We start from the raw sequence: 19,576 nt of genomic DNA on the forward strand, positions 1-19,576 counted from the left end.
CTCTTTTTCTTCTGGTACTCCTATAATGCAGATATTGTTCCTTTTGGATTGGTCACACGGTTCTCTTACTATTGTTTCATTCCTGGAGATCCTTTTATCTCTCCCTGTGTCAGCTTCTATGCGTTCCTGTTCTCTGGTTTTAATCTATCAATGGCCTCTTGCATCCTGTCCATTCTGCTTTTAAGTCCTTCCAGAGATTGTTTTATTTCTGTAGTCTCCCTCTGTACTTGCTCCTTTAGCTCTTGCATATTTCTCTGCAGATCCATCAGCATGTTTATGATTTTTATTTTGAATTCTTTTTCAGGGAGACTGGTTAGATCTGTCCCTGCAGATCCTCTCTCAGGGGTTGTCTGGATTATTTTGGACTGGACTAAATTTTTCGGCCTTTTCATGTTGATAGCGGTGGTTGTAGGCAGGTTGCGGGTGTGTCAGCTGGGAGAACAAAGTCCTTTCCTGCTTGCTGGATGCCTTGCCCTTCTCTGCTGCCTGTGTCAGTTACCTGCACTCCTGGAGCAGCCACCGGGTTAATCCCCTAAGCTCCTGTGGGTGGGGTCTCCGTCAGAGCAGCCCAGAGCCCTACGGGGAGTGGCAGGTATACTTGGTGCGCTCCTCCGCAATAGTGGTGCCCCTGCCAGGCAGCTGTTCACCAGCAGTGGCCTTTGGGTCTGGCCCGGGCAGCTGTGCATTGGACTGGGATTCCGGTTGGCTGCTGGGAGCGCTGCTGCTCCCTCTGGCACCGCTGCAGGTGCGCGCGGGCCTCTCCCATGCCCCTCTGGCACCTCCGCCACTGGCACGCATGGGCCACTCCTGGGCCACTCGGTTGCCGCCACCATGGGCTCACGCGCACCTCTCCTGGGCATCTCTGGTGCTGCGGCCACCGGCGTGCGCGGACCACTCCCAGGCTGCTCTGTTGCCGCCGTGGTGGGTTCGCATGGGCCACTCTCAGTCCCCTCTGTCGCCACCGGTGCACATGGCCCCTTCCAGTCCCCTTTGGCACCGCCGCCCCCGGTGCATGCTGCCACTCTCCCACTACTGGGCTGATGTGTTGGGGTCCGCGCCGGTTGGGGGAACAACTGGCATGCTGCTTAGTGCTGTGAGTGGCGTCAGAGCTGCACTGCCACCCAGGGGGTTAGGGCGCCTAAAGTTCCCCGGGATTCCCAGCTGCTGGTTAAGTGTGCCGGGATGACTTCATCCAACAGTGAGGTCCCTGTGTCTTTAAGACTTGCAAAAAGCACTCACTTTTCTTTTGTCTCAGGGGTGCCAGTTGTGGGGAACTGCCTGTAGGTTTTGCTTTTCTGTTTCTCTAGTATCCAGCACCCCGTGCACCTTGTGTCTGCGCTCCAGGTGCGGATTTCTAGAGCTGGTTGTTTAGCCGTCCTGGGCTTTCACTCCCTCCCCGTTCTGACTCCTTTGTTCCCGCCGGGTTCTTCCTGTGGGGAAGCGTTCGGGTCTCGCCTGGCCACGGCTTGTATCTTACCCCCTTTGTGTGATGTTGAGTTCTCAAAGATGTAGATGTATCCTGGCTGTTGTACTGTATCCACTGGTATCTCTTTTAGGAATAGTTGTATTTATTCTATTTTCATAAATATATATGTTTTTGGGAGGAGATTTCCACTGAACTACTCACACTGCCATTTTGGCTCCGCCCCCAGTCAAAATGTTCTTATTTTTATCTCTAACTTTTTATTTTAAAAATTATGAAACTGCAGATAAGTTGAAAGAATAGTACAATAAGTGCCCTATACTGTTCACTAAGACTGAGAATTATTTTACATTTGCTTCTTTCTCTGTCCAAATGCACACACATATGTGAACACACACACACACACACACACACACACACACACACATATACAGTTATTTTTATTATTTTGGCTAAATCCTTTGAAAGTAAGTTGCAGACGTAGTTTATCCTGAAATACAATACATTAACTTGTTATCTCTTGAAAATAGGGATATTTTCTGATGTCACAATACTATTATCACATGCAGGAAATTCAACATTAATGCAACAATATTATCTACTATACAGATCACATTCACATTTCCCCAATTGTCCCCAGATGTTCTTTTAGCTATTTTTCTTCCACTTGGGATTCAATCGAGGACCATGCAGTGGCTCTTCCATATGAGACATTAAGCAAGTCAACTGGTTTGTGAGCCCAGTGTTTTGTGAGCCCAGTCAACTCACAAAACAAGAGGTAATAATATGTCTTTAAAAAATTTATTGACATAATTTCAGGCTTTCAGAAAAGTTGCAGGAAGAGTACAGTGAATTACTGGATATCCAGAATCCCCAAATGTTGATTTCCCTTTATTTGCTTTATTCCTCTCTCAATCTCTATCATCTATCTCTAGTTATATCTCTTGTTTTTTTCAGAACTACTAAAGAGCAACTAGTAGAATGATGCTCATTTACCGTTTAATACTTTAGTTGGTATTTCCTAAAAATACCAACTTATGTAGCCATATACAGTGATTTTAAAAGTGAGTTAACACTGATACAATACTATAGCCTGATCTGTTGGTATACCTAATTGAATTTCACCATTGTCTAATAATGTCTTTTATTGCAAAAACAAAGAGTGTAAAGTTCCAAGATTTATGTTGCTTTCAGTTATCATGTCTCTTTAGTCTCCTTTAATCTGGAATATTCCCTGAGTCTTTCTTTGTACTTCATGACAGTGCCATTTTTTGAAGAGCGCAGGCCAATTATTTTGTAGATTGTCCTTCACTTGCAGTTTGCCTGATGTTCCTCATGATTAGATGCAGATCATGCATTTGGGACAGGAATCCTGCAGAGGTGATGCAGAATTCTCAGTGCATGTTACTAGGAGGCACAACCTGGCAATTAAACCCATTACTGACAATGGTAACTTTGATCATTTGGGTAAGCTGATATCTGCCAGTAACTGTAAAATTACTGCTTTTCCCTTTGTAATTAATAAGTGGCTTCTGGAGAGATGCTTTGATATTCTGTGAATATCCTGTTACTACTCAAGCTTTTACCTACTGCTTTAGCATGCATTGATGATTCTTACCTGATTTAATCATTATTATGATAGTGGCCAAATGATGACTTTTACATTTCTATCATTCCTCCTACATTTATTATTTGGCTTTCTACTATAAGGAAGATCTTTCTCTTCTTATTTATTTACTTGTTTGTTTGTTTTCATTCATTTAAATGTGAATTCATAGATTCTTACTATATTCAATAAATTATAATCTTCAGTGTTATTATTTACTTTTATACTCAGATTGTTCCACAGTTGGCCAGTGGGAGTTCTTCAAGCTGGCTTCTGTGAGCTTTTAACACATCTCCATCGTTTCTTCTGCACTTCCTTACTTTTTTGCACAAGATGACTCAGGCTCATTTTGTATTTTCCTTCTTCCAACCGTAAAATCAGCCATTTTGTAAGGATCCCTGGTTCCTTCTAGTAGAAAATGTTCTTTAGAAACCAAGTTCTTGATCCTGGGTATGTTCATCATTACTAGAGTGTCATTACTTCTAGGCCCTCTCAGTAGACAGGCCTGGGAAATAGATGTATATATATATATACATACATATGCATACTCAATACATATACACACTCATACATATCTGTATCCATTTCTGTATCTAGCTGTCTATATACATCTAAAAACTGATACCTCTGGTTCCAGTCCAACACAGCAGCATTCAGTGTATTCCTCCCCTTTCCATAATTGTAACTACTGTCTTCAACAGTGAAAAACCTGGGTCCCATTATTTGCAATATATTTACTTATTCAATTAGTCCTAGAATACATATAAAGTAGTTTCAGAATTGCAAACTCATGCCTATGCAAAAAAAAAACCTTTCTTACTAGAGTTCAGTATTTGTTTAGAGTTCTTTTCTGTTGAGCCTGAGAGCATGTGGGCCAAATTCTGGGTATCAAAGTTACTTGGATTAATGCCCCCTCCCCAATGCTATTATGTTATGTATTTAGAAAATGTTTCAGTTCATTTGTTTGTATTAACTTTTAATTTTTTATTTTAAGCCACTCAATTCTGGGGTGGCTTGTCATGCAGCAGTGGAATACCCAGACACCATGGCCTCACACCACAAGGCACATGATGTCAGTTTGTCCTGTTGTCATTGGTGAAAAGTTGGGTCATTTGGTTCAGGTCTTGTCTACCAGATTGCCCCATTATAATTAATAAGTAATCTGTGGGGTATCTCATCTTTCTTTAGTAACTCTGCTACATGAACTTAAGACCATTATAACAATAGTGGTGGCAGGGCACTACTTCAGTGTTACGTTTATGTTTTTCTTGTTGGAAATACCAGCCTTAATGTCATAGGAAGACCAAGAGAAGGCGAGCACCTGTTGACTGACTGCCCAGCAGGTGGGCTCCACAACTGGCAGAGAAGGTGGAAATCCAGCTGTGATGAAAATACTTGATTGTATACAGAATCTGTGCTTGAAACAGATTGCTACAAACTCTGTGTAGGTTTGCCAGCTTGTGATTCTGATCCCGAATCATGAGATTTGGAGAAAGAAGACAAGCAAAGAGAGTCTTTTTATTTGAAGCTTTTCATATGGAGTTAGGATTGGGTGCTGAGAAGTCTGTTAAGGACACTGCTTTTTGCTTCATAGTAATGCAATTGATTCTTAGGATAAATGTTCCACTGTATAAAACTAGTTGGCTCTATGTTACTTTCTTGGTCCATGTCTTCTAATTTCTGCTTTTAAATATATAATTTGACCATATTCAAGCAATTAAATCATGATCCTGTCTTTCCATCTTGCAGATGTTCATGGCTATATCCCTAATACCAAGGATGTGTAGGGCACATGGTAGGGACTGAGTGTGTACAGGCATGAATAAATGAGCACATGGGGATTCCCACTCTTTCATTCATTCCTCACAGATTTATAGCATGCTCACTCTCCTGTTATATGCCAGGAATTACCTAGGCATGGAACCGCAGAGGTTAATAAAACAGCCTCTGCTTCAAGGGCTAGCCAGCTAGAGGTAAAGAGAGAAACATAATGAATTACAAAAGTTGGGTGGGGACTGGCACTGATAGGAATGTGCACTGGGTTTGTTGTATTTCTAAGGTACTTCTTCACAATTAAGGCACATCGAGGTATTATTCACAGGGAAGTGCAAGGACGCACAGCGGCTTAGTAAGCAGCTGAAAGAACACATCATAGTTATAAAAAAGACAGGCAGGGGGCTCCACAGTATTGCACACATATTTATCAGTCTCACCAACATCATCATCATTTTTTAAAAGTAGTTGAGTTCACTAACAAGTACCTGGGATTACCAGCATTGCTGAACTGTTTCTGAGTAGTACACTGGGTTTTATAGGAACAGAGAAGAAGGGGTGAAAAAGGCTTCCTGCAGTTAATTAACCTGGGTCAAAATTATGAAATACTTCTATGAGATTTGCCTTAGTGTAAAGTGTAATCTTAAAAATGAAGATAGTCAAAAAAAAAGAAAAATATTTTTAAAATCATGCATAAGTCCACCCATAGGTAAACATCTTTGTTTATATTTTTCCTAGTTTCTACAACATATATACTTTAAACTATACAAAAATAAGACCAATCTGTATATTTTCTTTCAGGACTCCTTTTTCCCACTTAACAATAATTTGTGAATATGTTGCTATGTTATTACATATTCTCCTATGATGTCAAATTTAAGGGCAGCACTATATGGAGAGAGAGAATGTTGGGATAAAATTGCTGACTAAGCCACAAAGTTACATACAAACACTACTATTAATGTTACCAGTATTTGTAATTCTACTGGAAAAAAAACCCTCACAATCTTACCAATCTTTTCTACAAGTTAACGTGTAAATTGTTAACTTTGTAGAGTCGGGGCCCCCATCAATAGTAATTATTAAATTAAAGTTACATTTTTCTAAGCCTGCACTAGCCAGTATAGCATAGCCACATGTGGCTACTGAGCACTTGAAAAATGAAGTTTTAATTTTATTTAATTTTCCTCAATTAAATTATTTTTTAAGTAAAAAATAAATATGGACTCATTTTAAAATGTAAAATAAAGATGAACAGCTGAGGCAGAAACAGGTGGAGATGTAGACACTAGTATACAAGAAGAGGAAAAAAGCCAAAGGGATTGGAAGAAAGTATGTTGAGAATTTTGTGCTATTTGCTGCAGCAGACAAAAACAAAAAAGCTGTTTGTTGTGTAAAACTGTTTATAAAGATAATAAAGTGGAAAATAGTAAGGGACATTTTCAAATACAAAGCGAATTTGGTAAGAGTCAAAAAAGAACCAATAAAATGAGTTGCCTGCATTCAAAATTGAAAATCCAATGAGAATTATTTTAAAAAATCATAACAGGCTCTGACCTTGTAACTCTGGCCAGCTTTATAATGGCTTGGATTCTTGCACTTATGAGAAAACCAGTTTAAATGGTGCATATCTCTGAAACAGACTCTATGAAAAGCATCACGGACACGGTTGTTAAAACAGTTCAGCATATACACCAAATGCTGTGACTCATCACCAGTTTATGGAATCGTCGAAAGAAATAGACAATGAATGGAATGATCTTGTGTTGGTTGCCAATGCTTGTTGGTTGAGCCGCAAAGAGTTTTACAAAGTTTCACTGTTCTGTTAACTCCAATTCAAGATTTTCTTGAAACAAAAAGAATGCTTGCCAAATACTCATTGATTAAAAAAAAAAGGCAATGTGATTTACATGTTTTTTGCATGAGTATCACACTGCATCAGAGTAAGTTTGAAGCTCTAAGAAAAGGAAAAGCTTATTTTCCTTTTGTGATTTAGTTCTTTATTTGTGATTTAGTTAGGTATAAGAACTTATGTTGGAATTGAAAGTTTTCATGATTCAAATCAATAGTAATGATTTATCTATTTTTCAAACATGAATCAATATGCATAAGATTTCAATTATAAATTGTAAAGTGGCTGTAAAAACTAAATATATTTGGAGAATGCTTCATTAAGGTTGATAAACTTAGAATTGCTTCTCAAATAACACAATATCCCTTTGAATTTAATGTTAAGAATACTGAGTTGACACAAATTAGTGCATTTACTTAACTTGGACAGGCCTGGGTTCGAAACTGACATGCATTTGCTTTAAAGTCAAATCAATTCTTGTAAAACATAAACTGGTTTTGTCAATGGACATGTAAATATTAAAGGACAATAATTTTTAGTATTCATTGAGTTACTGGAAAGTTTTTAGGTGTGTTAAAACAACTTTAGGTATGAAAAATTTGGGGCATGTGAACTTACTTTTTTTTAACTGTAAATTTTATGAAATCTAAATACAGGTTAAGTATTTCTCAAGAAAATATAGCATCCAAAGTTGTGCTATAAGGGTGAAATACATACTGGATTTCAAAGACTTAGGATAAAAAAGAGAATCTAAAATACCTCGTGGATAATTTTTTTACATATCGAAAGGACAATATTTTGGATATATTGGGTAAAAGAATATGCATTATTAACATCAATTTCTCCAGTTTCCAGTTAGTTCTTTTCTTAATTGGGCTACGAGAAAATGTAAAATTGCATATGTGGCTCCATTGGACAGCACTGCTCTGCATCAGGAAACATGGGCTTATTTATTTCACAATACTCCAGTACAATATCAAAAGAGCATGGAATCATCTTTTCATTATTTGATAAGTGAACTTACTCCCAAATTTTGGACAATTTTTTGTAACATTACTGGCTTCTGGAAGACCAAGGCGTGTCTGAAACTTGCAGTAACTTTTCAGGTTTAGAGCCTGTGTTTTGTAAGAATAACAGGAGTTGAGTGAGAAAAAGAAGGCTAAGGCTGGATTGTGAAAAGTCTTTAAGCCTTATGCAGCATTTGATCTTTATTCTGTAGGCAATTTAGCAAGGGGGTTATTGTATCATTAGATTTGTATTCTGGAAAGGTAGCTCTTGAAGCCTGAGGGGCATGAACTTATGGAGCCAGTTATTACTGTGCAGGCTGGAAATAACAAAGGCCTGAATTTAGATAATGGGAGACAGGGCATGGAGGAAACCACGAGATGGATTCAAGGAAGATTTGGTGGTAAGTGGTACATGAGAGAAAAAGGGAAAGAGTCTAGAATGAGTTTGAAGTTTCTGAGGTGGTGAGCTCAGTGGATGGTGGTACAGAATCTGTTTTTATTCACTGTTTAGTAATGCAAATATCTCAAGTTTGAGATTACATGAGAAAGATCAAGTTGGGGAGCAAGGTAAAGAGTTCAGCTTGGTCATTTGACTTTGACTCTGTATGGGGTGAATATAACCAATAGACACGTCCAGCGCTCAGGGGAAAAGGTGCAAAGATTGCCAAATGGGGTGGTCATGTTGGAGGAAAAAAAATACACACACACACGCACATACCATTTCTTTGTAACACCAACAGAATGTTCTTTTGACTTTATTTTTCCCATTTGGCAGACATCTTGCCAGTACAATTTTCTTTTTCATATGATGATGAAAATGCACTTTCTAAATTATTTTTGAATAATTGCAAATAACCAAAGTACAATAACTTTTTTTATTATTAAAGTATCATTGATCTACAATCTTTTGTTGGTTTCAAATACACAACACAGTGGTTCAATATTTACCCATATTCTCAAGTCCCCACCCCCTCCAGTGCCATCACCGTCCATCATTATAGTAAGATGTCACAGAATCATTAACTGTATTCTCTGTGCTGTACTACCCTCCCCTTGACTAACCTATATTATGATTGCGAATTATTGTGCCCAGTAATCCCCTTCTCCCTCCCCCTTTGCCTGCCTCAGCCCCTCCCCTTTGGTAACCACTAGTCCCTTCTCAGTGTCTGTGAGTCTATTGCTATTTTGTTCCTTCTTCAATAAGTCGTTTTTTAAGGAAGCAAGTTTAAAGTAATATTTGTTCCTTTTCACTTGTGGACTTTTTATGTCAACAGGGATACATAGATTGGAACAAAACCTATCCATTTCAAACAAAAATGAGAAAACTATATATTTGTAAATGATTTTGAAAACATGAGATTGAAGATTATTAAAGGACAAACTTCCCGATGCAATGAACATATTTAAAAATATTAATATTAATATATCCTTAAAGAGCAAGATATTTATAATTAACATGGTGATAAGCCAAGCAATATACTATAAAAGCAGAAGAAATCTATGGCTTAGTGAGGAGGAGCATATTCTCTTCTATAGCCTTGATGTTAACAGTAACTGATGCATAATGATTTTAGGCAGTTTCTCAGAGCCTGACAGAGGGGAGTCATAGGACTGGTTGTGCCAAAGGAATGAAGCTGAAAACTGAGCCAAAGAAGATTTTAAAATAAGAGCTGTGTCAACATGCATTAAATTCACTTGCTTTGAAGAAGCTGCAACAGGACCCAGGAACAGGAAAAAAATATTGTTTTGTCTTTGCATGCCAAAATGTAATCGTTCCTTTTCTTCTACACTTTCCTTAAAACAGCAATTGTCTGCGTGAACAATGAGTGTGTTTTAAATGAACAATTCAGTGCTTTCTTTCTGCTCTCATTTCCAGTACTGGAATGGCAAGATAATAGACTAGAAATTCTGACTTCGGAGTTAGACCAACTCACACTCCAAGTTTCCCTCTGCCACAGACTGGTATGTGGCCTTGAGCAGGTCACTTGGCCTCCGTGTCTACGTCTTTAAACAGGAAATAAACCTTACTGGGTTGGGAGGATTAGAAATGACATATATAAAGAACTCACAGTACATTACAAATACTGTGGCCCATAGTGGACATTTGAGAATGGAAGTTGGGCATTCAGGACAATGTAGTTTAAAGGGAAGAGCCCTGACCTGGGATATGGGGCCCAGGGTCCTGTTTCCTGAGCCTTTGTTTCACTGACAAGTACCAGACTCTGGGCTGATCTGTCAAACTTTTTGGATTTGAGTCCTATTAAGGAAAGAGTGTAGGCTGGAGAGAAACACAGGCCAAGTTCAAGGACATTAGGGTGCTGCCACTCATGCAAGGTGGAAAGTTCTTCAGTGGAGAGCTGACCGCTGTGTTGTGGGAACACAGGCAAACATATGAATGACCCTTCAGCTCTGCCTTAGTTGGCGAGGCAATTGAGCTGGGCCTTGAATGCTCACATGTGGGTTTTTTCCACTGGAGAAAGAAGGTGTTTCAAGTGAGGACAGAGACCCAAGGGTCCAGCAAGTGAAAGGGCATGGTGCTGCCACACTGCAAAATGTCTGCTCATATCCAGTCCCAATGCAGTCCGCTTCCGGGACTGCCTCTGACTGTTGAGTTGTACCAAATACATTTTCAGATAAGTGGACCCATTGTGGGCTTTGGAAAGCTTTTTCCTCTACTGTAGGGAACTGGGAACTGAAATGGGAACTGCGCTATAAACCCCTAGGTACCCACCATTTGGACAAGGGCAAGGAGAAACTACCAGAAATCAGTCGTGACTCCTTAGTTATAATAACCAACCCTTCCATGGGGTTTTCTACATGCCAGGCACTGTTCTAAGTGATATACTTCTATTAATTTATTTCATCCTCAGAACATTTGTGTGAAAAAGGTGCTATTTTGATATGTCCTTCACAGATAAAGAAATTTAGTCTTAGAAAGATTCCATCATTTGCCAAAGGTCACCTGCAAGCAAATGGAAGAAACAACACTAGGATCCAGGCTGGCTGACAAAAGGCCCTGATCCCAACTATTCTGCAAACTGCTTCTCTAGAGACTGAGGAAATAAGAATCAGTCTTACAGAAATAAATACATTCACAGTTGAGAATTTAGTCACATCTTTGGATAAAACTGTAATAAAGCATTCAGGTGAGAAGTCGGGGCATTGCTTTTTGGACTGAATCACACTCTACTATTTGCTTTGGTAACGACTTTGACTGTCACTGCTTGGGCATTACAGCAATTCAGTCTCCCTTCCCCCTAAGGCGCCATTCTTTGCTGAAAATGAGAGGAAAGGAGGAAGTGGGGTGGGTTGGACAGCATTTCACATGAAGAAACAACAGCTTTGTAAGGAGTCTCAAGTGGAAGTTCTCTTAAGAAAGGCTGGCCTGGTGTGTCTTTTCAGGGCTCAGGGACAGAGCCTCAGGCTGTCTATCTTCCCTCTAGGTCAGGCTTTCTCAAACTGAAGAACCTTCGGCCCATGTGCAGATCCACCTCAGAGCCCTGGAAGTCTGCAGGGGTGAGGAAAGCAGCTGCAGGGTAATAGCAGGAGCCAACTTCTCATCCTTTTGTGTTCTACCTGCCACTTCTCAAAGGCTCAGTGGGAACACAGATGACGCTTATGACTGGCACTCCGGGTGCTGGCTTGAAAACCTATTTCGTCATTTACTGTTCTTAAATAATTATCTGGAGTGTTCTACCAACAAACTCTAAGGGGCTTCTGAATGCTCTGTGGACTGCCCAGCACCCTGGGGGGTCAGGAATATGAATGAGTTGAGTGGCGGGGAACAGAGTGGGGAAGTCACCTGTGTTGGCTCTTGGCTGTCACCCTCATCTCCCTTCCCCAACACCTGACCTAAGAGAACTTGGTCTTTGCTTGGGGTCATTTGCGCTGTCGAGCATGATGTCCTCAGTTGATTTAAAAATACAAGGATTCTGAGGGTCTACTGTGTGTCAGGCACTGTGCCCAGTCCTGAAGGAGCTTGGTGCCTGGAGCAGTGTGCGCTTTCATATTAGTATCAACATCTTCATCATCATAGCGGCCTGCCATTTACTGAATACTTGTCATATGTCAGACACTGCCCTCTGGGCTTGCCGTCTTTATTCATTAAATCCTCCCTACAGCTCTATGAGATGGGTCCTGTTATGAGCTCCATTTTACAGAGTGGGGGTAAAAGCACAGAGGGGTTGGCAAACCTGTCTAATGTCACCCAGCTTGTGAGAGGTGGGATAGGAATTCACCCCAGAAATAGTTTGGTGGAGATAGGCAATAGCTCAAGAGAGAAGGGAGGCATGTGTCCAGTCACACTCTCCCTGATGCGGAGATGATAGGCAGGGTCATCTGAGGCAGCACCAGGATGGGGTGAACAGCCTGACCCTGGGGCCACCTGCCTGGGTTCAAGTCCTGGCTCCGCCACCTTCTAGCAACCTAACCTCTGTGCCTCAGTTAATCCATTCGTGAAATGGGGAAAATGGCACCTACCTCTTAGGGCTATTTTAGGATTACATAAATGAACATTTGAAGCTAAAGAATGCTTTTCTCTGGGAAAACCACACCCACGAGGCTGGTTTCCAAGCAGCCTTCAAATTTTGCTCTTTTTTGCAGATACCTCACTTCATCGCGATCCCATCAGGCATTTACTTGAAATTTGCTCAGGTGATGAAGTTCACTTAATAAAAATTTCTAAACAGCTTTTCCTTAAAAACCTGATTTGGCTACAATTCTTTTTCTAACTAAGATAACATTTCATAACAGAATTAGTCATTTTGCATGAAAAACTCACAGTGTTTTGTTCATTTACAGGTACCGCCGCTACCTGTGCCTAATCCAAGACATTTCCAGCACCCCAAAAGGAAACCCCATACCCATTAAGCAGTCACTTCCAGTCTCTCCTCCCCACCTGCCCATCCCTGGCAACCACTAACCTAATTTCTGTGTGTTTATCCGTTTGTGACTGACTCGTTAGCTAATGTTTTCCAGGGTCATCTATGTTGTAGCATGTATCAGTACTTCATTCCTTTTTATGCCTGAATAATATATTACCTATTCTTCTGTTGATAGAAATTTGGTTGTTCTCACCTTTTGGCATTTGTCAGTAGTGCTGCTATAAACATTTGTGACAAGTTTTTGTTTGAACACCTGTTTTCCATTCTCCTGGGTATAAACCCAACAGTGGAACAGCTGGGTCATATGGTTACTGTATGTTTAAGTTTTTGAGGAACCGTCAAACTGTTTTCCACAGTGGCTGCATTGTTTTACATTCTCACCAGCAACTTCTCCACATCCTTGCCAATACTTTATTTTGTTATTTTCTTGCTTTTAAAATGTATTTGCTTACTTCCATTGTAGCCATCCTCATAGATGTGGGATGTGAATAAAATGAGAGTTCCTGTGGCCAGGATTCTCACCTGGCCGTGGTTGACTAGCTCACTGCACACCTGTGGGCAATACATGGCCGTTGACTCTATAAAAAGAGCTCTGCCCAGTGCTCTGAGCACAACACTGTGGCAGGGCTGCAAGGCTGCAGGAGAGCAGAGGCTGGAGTGGTGGCAGCACTGAGGGCAGAGGCCCAGAGGAAGGCTGTGTGTGACAACTGTGCAAAGAGGCCCGGGGGACAGCTGTGCGGGACGACTGTGTGGACACAGGGGCCCAGAGGCAGACCAGCTTGCTGCATGCAGATTTGCTCTGAGTGAACGGGATTTTAGTGACTGACCTGCCACCTGGAAATAAAGTTGGGTATAACCCTTTCACCCCAAGAACGTTTTACTGTCAATTTCTTTGGTCACACTGAATCCATACAAACTTACCCGTGGCTGAAACCCATTGTCAAGACAATTGGTGAAAGTCGGCTGGGTTCACTGTTGACCAAGGAAAAAGACAGGCTGCCCTTATGGGAGGGGTGCTTCAGCGGGCTGCCCCTGTGAATGGGAGACAGTGGATTGTCCCCCAATGGGTATGTGGTCTGAGATGGCTTGCCTCCTAGAGAACTGGGCCCCACCCCAAGACTGGAGGCAAGTGGAGGTGACACCTGAGGCTGTAGCGGTGGCCCTTGGTATATAGTAAGCAGATCCTTTGAGAACCAGAGTGCCCGTTAGGCAGCGGGGACTGTGAGTTGGCTGCTTCTCACTAAAAGTCTACAGAGGAGACCCAAGTACTAAAAAAAGTCTACAGAGGAGACCCAAGAAATGGCAGCACGAGAATGCGAGCTGCAGACTTCTGTGGATGCCCTGAGGAGGGAAATGATATTGATGCGGGAGGAGGCAGCATGAGAACGTGAGCTGCAAACCTCTGTGGATGCCCTGAGGAAGGAGATGGCCTTGATGCGGGAGGAGGCAGTGCGAGAGCGCGGGAAGCAAGGTGCCCTTGGAGACAAGACAGCAGCGCTGCCAGGTGTTCTGAAGGAGGAAGAGGCCATCAAGGAAAAGGACTGAACTCCTGAGGGAAGCACAGGCGCAGGTGGCATGAGAACGTCAGCTGTGAAGCATTGAGCTGAAGGTAAGAAACCTTCTGAAGACTGAGCTGGCATTGCTGCGAGGCACAGTAGAAAAGGTAAAGGTTGTCGCAGAGGATGCACTCGGGGGAGGGGAGAGAAAGGTGCCATCAGCCCCAGAAATGGAGGAGCTGGGGAAGGATGAAGGGGTGGGGCCGGAGGCACCATCACGCCCAGTGGTTGTAAAGAAAATAAAGACCCAGAAGCTGCAAGTTCCCCAAAGAGAGGAGCAGCTCCCTCCCCAGGTCCTGGAGCACTCTATGGTCCGCCCCTATACTCAGGCTGAGACGGTGGCTGTGGGACTTAGGGGTGGATGGAATTGTTCTGTCGGGATCAGAAATGGGAAAGCTGTCTTCCCTGACAGTGCAGCCCATCTTGAGGCAGCGATTACAAAATGCGAGGTGACATGTACAGTAGCTGAAGCAACGAGAACCCAGAAAGAAATAAGACCTGTTACTCACAGGAGGAATTGGAGGGGCCTCATGAGGGTTACAAGGACCCAGATGTGGGTTGATTTGATATGAGCAGGAGTAGATGGAAGGAAATTAGACGGGAAGCTAAATAGGATCTTACTAGAGCTGTGGCAACTACTGAAACCAGAGCAGCAGTTCCAGTCGCTAAGACCAAAGAGGCAGAGGCCAGAGACAGAGTCACAAGTCTGGCCTCTGTGTCTGCAAGACTTTTTGCTGAAGAGGCTGGAGAAACAATGTTTGAACTTCTTGCACAGGGATCATCGTAGATGACTAAGGGCACATAGATTGAGAGGAGAGAATCCTGGAGGGGTGGAGTGTGAATAAAATGAGAGTTCCTGTGGCCAGGATTCTCACCTGGCCCTGGTTGACTAGCTCACTGCACACCTGTGGGCAATACATGGCTGTTGACTCTATATAAAAAGCTCCGCCCAGAACTCTGGGTACGACATAGTGGCAGGGCTGCAAGGCTGCAGGAGATCAGAGCAGAGGCTGGAGTGGTGGCAGCCCAGAGGACGACTGTGCGGGACAACTGTGCAGAGAGGCCTGGAGGACGGCTGTGCGGGACGACTGTGTGGAGAGGCCCAGAGGATGGCAGTGCAAGCAGACGGGCCCAGAGGCAGAGACCAGCTTGCTGCATGCAGACTCTTGCTGAGTGAATGGGATTTTAGTGACTGACCTGCTACCTGGAAATAAAGTTGGGTATAACCCTTTCACCCCAAGAATGTTTTGCTGTCGATTTTTTTGGTCCCATTGAATCCATAGTGAACTTGCCTGGGGCTGAAACCCATTGGCAAGACAGGGAGTGTATCTTATGGTTCACTCTGCTTTTTGATCTGGCAGTGTAACACTTGGCTTTACATAAGACCCTCCTGGGTTTTTATTTTATTTTTATTTTTAATAATTCCGATGCCCAGGAGGCACCAGGTTGGGGCCCAGGCAGCAGCAGGTTTTAAAGCTCCCCAAATAATCCCAATGTACAGCCAAAGTTGAGAATCACTGTGTCAAAGATTCCAGGCCCCTCTGGGTTACACACTCTTTGGTCAGAAATTTAAATTGTGTTTACTAGCAGGGTGAGGCCCACATTCATCTGAAAAATGGCGGGGGAGGGATCCATATTTCTGTCAGCCATTTTAGCTCTAACAGCTAAGCCAGGTTTTTTAAAGAGAGGAAGTGATTTCACCATAGCTGCACACAGGGGTCAGGGAGGCAGCATGTTTCCAAGGGTCCCAAGTGAACTGGTAAAAAGGCAAAAAACAGTAAAACAAAACGCTACTGGCTTTGATGGCAGATGTAGCTGCTAAGGTTTGCTAGCTCCTCCCACATCCCCCACTTCTCTTCCCAAGAAAGGCCTGAGACAGCAGCACAATAGGTGGCTTCTGGGTTCAGCACATGGAGGTTTCCAGTTAGCACCCCACTTCCATGCCACTGCCGCCACCTTCTCCTTTTTATCACAGAGCTCTTTCCTGTTTTCCACTTCCTTCTCAGTAGGTAGTTGCTGTTGCTAATTGTACAGGATACACAGTAGCTCTTCCCCAAGTTTATTAAAAACTCTGCTTCAGAATCTATCTTGACCTGGCTGATAGGCAGGTGGGCCCATGGGAACGTGAGTTTTGGAGTAATACCTATCCTAAGTAGCATTTTGCTATGAGGGTCAGCTACAGTTTTTCTTCACTCTAAGCATTGATTTCATCTTACTGTCACTGCCCTGTAGCCCCACCCCGCCCCCCAGCGTACCCAGAGTGGAAGCAAGCCTGTTCCCCTTCTTGCAGCGCGGGAGAATGCTGTCCGCAGGAAACGCAGGGCAGTGCAGAGAGGGGCCCTTAGGGAGCACACATACCATCAGCCTGTGTCAGGGGCTGGGAAGCTGGAAGCCAAGCGCTGCCTGGATTGGATGCTGTCAGGAAGCAGGGGTCATTTCATGGTCGGGTGTCTGAATAAATCTTATCTAGAAGCTGGGAAGGCTAGACAAAGGCTGTGACTGGTGAAGAAGCAGCAGTCCCTCCGAAGAGCCGGGACTGGGGGTGTTTGGACAAGGTTCATTTGCTCTTGGTGTTCAGATGTGGCTACAGAGCAGTCTGTCCCATCCCAGTGACAGGGTGGCCTTGTCTGATGCTGGTGTTCTGGGCAATTGTTCACCTGGGTTTTATAATTTAGGCCCCCTCTGGCTTGACCTCATCTGCTCTTGGCCAAAAGGGAGGCCTGCAATGGAGCAGCCCCTGCCGTCCAGGAGTTAATGGCAAAGCATCTCAAGGACTTTTCATCAGTCTATTTTGCACCTGGCAGGAGTAAGCTGAGGCACTGGTGCTGGCCACTGCTGAGCAGGACTGGCCCAGTGCAAAATGAAAATATGGGGCCCCTTGTTAAAAAATTATTAAAAATTTCAATACAGCAAGAGCAGAGATTTCTACCAACTGCAGGGTCATTTGAGTGTGAGGTTCTGTGCAACTGCAAGGGCTACATGCACAACCACCCCCGCCCTCTGGCCACTGAATGGCAAGAAGCACACTGAGACTGTGGCACCCTACTGTCCCTGCAACCTGGCAGAGGGAGAAGAGGAGGACAACTGCTATCCCAGTGTCCCGGCCCCATAGGAATGGCAAGAACTGGAGAATATTCCAGGAAGAAAACACGAGCTACAGTCTGAAGCATAGACACTAAAGGCTAAGATAGCAGCAGAGCTAGTGAAACTGAGAACCTGGGATCCACGGAAGTAAGGAAAACACGCAGAGCAACACACACGGAGCCATGAGTGGGAAAAAAACTAATGCATGTGCTAAAAGGGGATCTGATTCTTAAGAGGATGGTCTGTCAAGAACACTTGCGAAGACATTGCCCAGTTCTTGTAGAAAGATGAAGGACTCAGCAAAACAGCAACTACGGACTGCTTGCAGGAAGAGATGAGTTTAATGTCTAGGTTCTTCCTGCTTTTGCGAGGGTACATGAGTTCACGGATCTAAAGTCTGTCCAGACATTACAGCAATTCCTGTGGCGTCCAGACGACTGATGGGATGATGGAGGCATTTGCCCAGTGATACTGTCATCAAGGAGGGTTTTTCCGCATGAACGCTGTTCTCTCCCTTGCCATACATCTCGCTGAACACCAGCCATAGTCCCAAAGTCAAAGATAAGCCCACAAAAAACGCTCACTGCTGCAAAGACAAGTATCAGTGATAAAGGAGCAACTCTAGAATCTGTAAAATTTGCTAAATCAACATTAACGTTATCCTGTGACACGCTTGTCCCCCATTCCCATTTGCGGAAAAAGTAGGTAACTTAAATACTCGAGAGCTTTCTCTTCGGTCCTAAAATGCAAAGCTGACCCTTGTTAATAATGTAATAATAATTCTAATGGGTTTAACTGTAGCATTTGAAGAGTTAAGAAAAAGGCAGCGGTACTTTTAGACCACAGGGTGGATCCTAGCATTTCATTTTCTTGACTTGGCCAGGAAATAAGAGGGGCCTTGGCTTGGGGGATGGTCGGGGGGGGAAGCATAAGGGGTGGGCCCCCCGGAAGTCATGCGGCACTGTTTAAACCTAAGGGGACTTAACGGACGGCGGGAGCGCCCGCCCGATCCTTGGCGCGGGGCGCGGCCATTGGTGACGCACGCCGGGGAGCACGGCGCCCGCGTTTCCACCATTGCTTGAGCGAGGCCCCACACCCTGCTTTCCAAGTTCGGGGCTGCAGGCGCGCTCGCTCCCTCCCTCCCGGAGGCGGGCCCGGCGCCGCCCCCGCGCCCCGGTCGCTCCCGACGGCCCCTCCCACCTCCTGCCCCCAGCCGCCCCGGCGCGGCGCAGTCCCCGCCGGCCGCAGCCCGACGCGCCGTGCGGCCCCCAGTCTCCCGCAGCCGCCTCCCCCAGGCATGGCACAGGGCCTCGCCTCACTATGGCAGCAGCACGGCACAGCACGCTCGACTTCATGCTCGGCGCCAGAGGTGAGGGCGCGCGGCCGCCACCTGCCCGACGGGGACCAGGCGGGGCGCGCGCCGCGGGCTGAACAATGCGGGCGGCGCGCGCGGCCTCGGCGCCTTCTGGGCGGCCGCGCCCAGCGCCCTGCGGGGCCGCGTGCACCGGCGGCCCCGAGGAGGCCGCGCTCCGTTCGCGCCGCCACACCGCGCCTGCAGCGGCCGCGCCCGCACTCCCGACCGAGCCGCCCTCCCGGGCCTCCGGCGCCACCCTGCGCCGCACGCGTGCTTGGCCGCCCTCGCCGGGGCCCCCTTGGCGCCTGTGCCTCCTGCGGCCGCGGACCCGCCGTGGGGCCCAGATGCAGGGGCGGCTGCGCGAGGCGGCCCGGGCGGGGGGCCTGTGGGGTCCGCCCGCGGCACCCTCTCCTGCTCTGGGAGGCCGTAGGTCCCCCCGGGCCCGGCGCCCCTCGCGGCAGCTCGGGCGGGGAAATACCCGCGCCGCGCACGCACAATCCTTACCAGACTGCGTAGGAGACGGAGCCCGCGGAAAGCGACGGGGCGCGGGAAAAGGAAACGAGGATTATCTTGGGGCGCGGGGTGGGGGGTTGGGGTCTGGGCGAGGGAATTACAACTCCCGGAATCGGGGAGGCCTCGGAAGGCTGAGAGCCGAGCAGAACAGAGGAGGGCTGGGAAATATGACGGGGAATGAGAACCCCTTCTCCGGCTTCTTCCAACTCGGGGGTTGGAAAGGGGCAGAGGGGGTACTGCCGGTCTTTCTCTCTGATGGCTTTTAAAGCCGTGAGTGTTGTAGACTTGAATGTTCGCTTCCCGTACACCCCACTTTGGAGCGTCTCATCCGTATCTTGCTTTTTCACTGTTTTCTTCGAGTTGGATGGAGCAACCTTTTCTGTTACCATTTACAACACTGACAGACTTTATTTCTCTTCCCTTTTTTGAACTTTGAGTTTTCCCCCAAATTTAAAGGCTCTCTGAAGGCACAAGATTTAATAAGACCTTGAAGATTTAAAGCAAGATGTAGGTTTGCATCCTGTT

General features: G+C 45.0%; 1 protein-coding gene and 1 pseudogene across 1 annotated transcript in view; both read left to right on the plus strand.

Moving 5' to 3' along the window:
- The first annotated feature begins 796 nt into the window (after window positions 1-796).
- LOC118972778 (cytohesin-1-like) lies at window positions 797-17,914 on the plus strand (annotated as a pseudogene).
- Window positions 17,915-18,353: 439 nt separating this feature from the next.
- Window positions 18,354-19,576, plus strand: part of SMS (spermine synthase) — a 40,733-nt gene continuing 39,510 nt past the window's right edge. The window contains exon 1 of the mRNA XM_037020472.2: window positions 18,354-18,553. Within this exon, the coding sequence (XP_036876367.1) occupies window positions 18,505-18,553 (49 nt within the window). The 5' untranslated portion in view covers window positions 18,354-18,504. The remainder of the gene's footprint in view (window positions 18,554-19,576) is intronic.

Source organism: Manis javanica, chromosome X, assembly GCF_040802235.1.
Source record: "Manis javanica isolate MJ-LG chromosome X, MJ_LKY, whole genome shotgun sequence".
Taxonomy (NCBI): domain Eukaryota; kingdom Metazoa; phylum Chordata; class Mammalia; order Pholidota; family Manidae; genus Manis; species Manis javanica.